Source organism: Pygocentrus nattereri, chromosome 1 (genome assembly GCF_015220715.1).
Source record: "Pygocentrus nattereri isolate fPygNat1 chromosome 1, fPygNat1.pri, whole genome shotgun sequence".
In the NCBI taxonomy this organism is placed as follows: Eukaryota; Metazoa; Chordata; class Actinopteri; order Characiformes; family Serrasalmidae; genus Pygocentrus; species Pygocentrus nattereri.
In genome coordinates, this window is record NC_051211.1 from 57,011,204 (window position 1) to 57,016,203 (window position 5,000).

The window sequence follows — 5,000 nt, forward strand, 5'->3', positions numbered from 1 at the left end:
CGGGAAAGTTAGCTAGCTAGCTACCTAGACGTTAGCATGCTATTAGAGATTTTTCTGCTCGTTATGAAGAAAAACGACCAAAATCCACTGAAACCCCATTAAACTGAGATCAGACAGGGATTACTGTGATTTTAACAGAGGAAATTCCCACATTTGTGGGTTTCTCTGGTCTCTTGTTCTCCGTCTCGCCGGTTTCTCTCTTTTTCTCATATCTCTCTGTTTGGAGTCTCTGAAAAACCTCCGTTTGGAGGATCATGTAGCCCCAACACTTCACCCCACCCCTCTATCTCAACCAGAATCAGGACCCCCACCCCTAGACGAGAACGGGGAAAACAGGGGTAGGGCTCAGTGGGAGGGGCGAGGGGTGAAATGGGACGGGGCCTAAGACTCACTTTTACTGAATTAGCAGGCAATGTTAAGTTCTACTCTGCACTAAAGCTATGCAGTAACCCTAACACAGCTCAGGAAAAGCCATGGTGATGAAGCCGGGTTGGGCCGTCTGAAAGCAGCTGAAACCGTTGGGATTTCTGGCCGTTTTCTTTTCCCATTTTCCGCTATTTTATGGCCTCGACTCTTCCGCTCACAGATATCGCCAACAAGGTCCTCCTGGCTCTCTTTACCGGCGAGATGCTCCTGAAGATGTACAGTTTGGGGCTGCAGGCATATTTCGTCTCGCTCTTTAATCGTTTCGATGGTTTCGTGGTGTGTGGTGGGATCCTGGAGACGATCTTGGTGGAGACAAAGATCATGTCACCTCTTGGCATCTCAGTGCTGCGCTGCGTGCGCCTGCTGCGCATCTTCAAAATCACCAGGTAAGTGCAGAATTCAGGTGTGCAGAGAGTCAGTGGTGAAGCCGGAGCAGTGGCACTGGCCATCGCTGCAGTGTAATTGTCTAACCTGGGTGCCATCCAAAGCTTTTATTCACATAACGGGCTCATTAGAACGGCGTCATGCGCAGCAGAGCGAGACGAATGTAAGATTTGTAAAACTGTAGTTTGGTTGTAGCTGTAATTAGAAGAAAGCTTCACTGCCCGCCGTTAAACTCAGAGGCAGAAGAAATTTCATTTTCCATTTAAACCTCATTTCCTAGAGTAGATGCATTAATGTTAGAGATCAACATGCAGACTGGGACTAAACTCTGCAGGACAGTAGATCTCCAGGAAGAGGGTTAGTAAGCTTCAGTGGAGTTCAGTGGAGACCCATTCACCCAACGTCAATGTTGTAATTTCAGTCTGCGTAAAAAAGCTAGACTGAAAGCTAGACTGCATTCAGCCTTCATCTTGATTTCTGGGCCATTGTTGACAAATGCACGGGTTTTTGATCTTTGGATCCCCTGAAGTTGCCTTTCCCACCCAATGGATACCAATTTATCCAGTCCTGGAATTTGCCACTGCAGGGTGAGATTTGGAGTGTGTGGTTCTGAGATCCTCCTAATCTGACTGAAGTAATGAGGAACATTCGAATATCAGAAGTTCAGCGACCTCAATGCTGGGCTTGAGCTAATTCTTCAGCATCTTGGTCGAATTTTCCTGCTCCACCTTAAATGGAGCAGCAGGTACATTCTGGCTCTTCAGGCGTCAGAACTGCTGGACTATTTAAGGTGGAACAGGAAAGTTAGCTAGCTAGCTACCGAGACGCTAGCATGCTATTAGAGATTTTTCTGCTTGTTATGAAGAAAAACGACCAAAATACACACTAGGGGGCAGTGAGCACACTTGCCCGGAGTGGTGGGCAGCCCTATCCACGGCGTCCGGGGAGCAGTTGGGGGTTAGGTGTCTTGCTCAAGGACACCTCAGTCATGGACTGTCAGCTCAGGGGATGAACCAGCAACCTTCTGGTCACAGGGCTGGTTCCCTGACCTCCAGCCCACGACTGCCCTAACAGAGGGGGTAGGGCTGAGTGGTAGTGGCGAGGGGTGAAATGGGATTAGGCCTAACTCTTCTTCTTGTGGTCCTCAGGTACTGGAACTCTCTCAGCAACCTGGTGGCATCTTTGCTGAACTCTGTGCGCTCCATCGCCTCCCTGCTGCTGCTGCTCTTCCTCTTCATCATCATCTTCAGTCTGCTGGGCATGCAACTGTTTGGTGGGAAGTTCAACTTTGACGAGACACGTCGTAGCACCTTTGACAACTTCCCCCAGTCTTTACTCACAGTCTTTCAGGTCTGCTTTCGTTCACGTTTTCACACATAAAACATACCAAAGTAATTTTCCTTCACAGTATTTATGCATTTTTTTTGCTTCAACGGTTCCAGATTTTGACTGGAGAGGACTGGAACTCAGTGATGTACGATGGGATTATGGCGTATGGTGGGCCGTCATTTCCTGGCATGCTTGTGTGCATCTACTTCATCATTCTCTTCATTTGTGGAAACTGTATCCTTTGCAGCACAAGGGGTTAATCATCTCATTGAGCCATCCTGAGCTCCCAGGCCCAGTCCCAGTTCCCTCTACCACACCAGAGGAAGAGCAGGCTTACAGCAGTGTCCACAGCTGCTAATGGCAGTGCAAATACTCAGACCTTTATCATTCGTCTAGATTAACAAAGCATGCGCCCTGCTTTTAATTCAGATTTAGACTGGGCCTAATTTCTTAAACCTTTATGAAATCAAGTGACGAAAAACTCCTGAGCTAAAAACAGACATCCTCCTCAATGTGTTCTTGGCCATCGCTGTGGACAACCTGGCAGACGCAGAGAGCCTGACATCAGCTCAGAAAGAGGAAGAGGAAGAAAAGGAGAGGAGGAAACTGGCCAGGTACTGGAACCACACAGCATCTCAGGAAAACTCTGTCTTTTTGTAGTTTTCACAGTTGGAAACTCCAGTTACCCTTCGCATTGAGTTAAAATGCCCTGACAAATGAAAAAAGCAGATAAAGTCATTTTAAACACAGAAAATCTCTTTATATTAAATTCCGCTCACGTTCAAGAATGTCTTTTACTTTTCCTGTAAAGTTACCCTTTACCCTCACACACACACACACACACACACACACACACACACACACACACAGATACACACACACACTCATACACACACTCTCTCTCACACACACACACTCACACACACACACAGATACACACACACACACACACACACACACACACACACACACCTATACACACACACACACACAGATACACACACACACTCATACACACACTCTCTCTCACACACACACACTCACACACACACACACACACACACACACACACACACACAGATACACACACACACACACACACACACACACACCTATACACACACACACACACACACACACACACACACACCTATACACACACACACACACACACAGATACACACACACACACACACACACACACACCTATACACATACACACACACACACACACACACACAGATACACACACACACTCATACACACACTCTCTCTCACACACACACACTCACACACACACACAGATACACACACACACACACACACACACACACACACACAGATACACACACACACACTCATACACACACTCTCTCTCACACACTCACACACACAGATACACACACACACTCATACACACACTCTCTCTCTCACACACACACACACACACACACACAGATACACACACACACACACACACACACACACACACAGATACACACACACACACACACACACACACATACACACACACACACACACACACACACCGATACACACTCACACACACACACAGATACTTCACTTTTAATGGAAGTCAATGGAACCAGAATTCTATCCAAGTAATTTTGAGTCGTTTCTTTTGGTCCATTCATCTTGAAATCTACATGCAGTGTAAAGAAGAGCAGGTGCTTTCAAATACCATGAAAAACTGAAAAATGTCAAAGAAGTGTTCAAAAGTCTTCCCAAAAAACCCTTAAACACCCTGTAGCACACAGTTTAAAACCATTTATGCAAGCAAAGTTTATTTATATAGTTCTTTTTACAACAGGTGTCGCGTGGCAGTGTGTTCTGCATGAAACACCACAAATCCTTAGATTAAATGTAAATGAACATAAATTCAGTGAAGGGTAACCAGCTGATACGCTGGAAGTTATTTTGAATAAAAAGTTTGGTTCCAGATTTCTTCTGGATGCTTCCAGACGTCACATAGATTTAAAATGTGTTAAATTCCTTCAGCAGCGCGTGATTTCATTCAGTGAAGTATTGATTAGATAAAGCCGATCCTGGATGATCAGTGCTAATAATACTGCTGGGCTTCCTCGAGGACAGGCAGGGAAGGGTTAAACAGAAACAGTGGCAAACACAAAATTACTCCTTATTGTATTAATGTTCTTTACTTATTGTAATATTAGTGATTTTCTTTAGAACCAGCTTTTTAAAATGTCATTCTCAGGTGCCGCCGGCTTTTGCTCAGTATGTACGCGTACCCAGTCTTATATTAGCAGCACTGCACACTCAACATGTGGGAATAGTGAACGGTTCACTGTGACCATATTGTTTGTCTCACAGAATGGCCAGTCCGGAGAAGCGGCAAGACAATGAGAAACCTCCGATAGAGGAAGAGAAAAGAGAAGAGAAGATTGAGCTGAAATCAATCACTTCAGATGGAGAAACACCAACCACCACCAAGGCAAGACCTTCACTGGAAGACATCCATTAACCCTTGTGTGGTGTTGATGTGTGTGTTACTCAGTGGTCTGCTGGATCCTTTAGCAGCTGTAGCCAGTCAGCAGCCTGTCCGTGTTGTCCACCCTCACACACACACACACACACACACACACACACACACACACACACACACACACACACTCTAATAGCAGGCCATGTAGGAGGAGAACAGAGTGAAGCACTGAAAATGGGTTATTTTATATGTTCTTCACAGAAAATGAGCAAAGACCAAGAATCTGAGGTTGAAATGACAATAAATCACATCATCTTGGTAAACACTGAACACGAGTCCCACGGCCTGAACACCACACCAGGGTTAAGTAGTTGGTCATAATCAGATTTTCCAGCAG

At 45.6% G+C, this 5,000-nt stretch overlaps 1 protein-coding gene across 20 annotated transcripts in view; it reads left to right on the forward strand.

Annotated features, from left to right (window-relative positions):
• cacna1c (calcium channel, voltage-dependent, L type, alpha 1C subunit) overlaps nucleotides 1–5,000 on the forward strand; it is a 367,076-nt gene that overhangs the window by 297,852 nt on the left and 64,224 nt on the right. For all 20 annotated transcript variants that reach the window (XM_037537542.1, XM_037537573.1, XM_037537538.1 and 17 more), the window contains exons 13-17: nucleotides 587–812; nucleotides 1,959–2,160; nucleotides 2,253–2,373; nucleotides 2,639–2,753; nucleotides 4,492–4,612. In XM_037537542.1, the coding sequence (XP_037393439.1) occupies nucleotides 587–812; nucleotides 1,959–2,160; nucleotides 2,253–2,373; nucleotides 2,639–2,753; nucleotides 4,492–4,612 (785 nt within the window). The remainder of the gene's footprint in view (nucleotides 1–586; nucleotides 813–1,958; nucleotides 2,161–2,252; nucleotides 2,374–2,638; nucleotides 2,754–4,491; nucleotides 4,613–5,000) is intronic.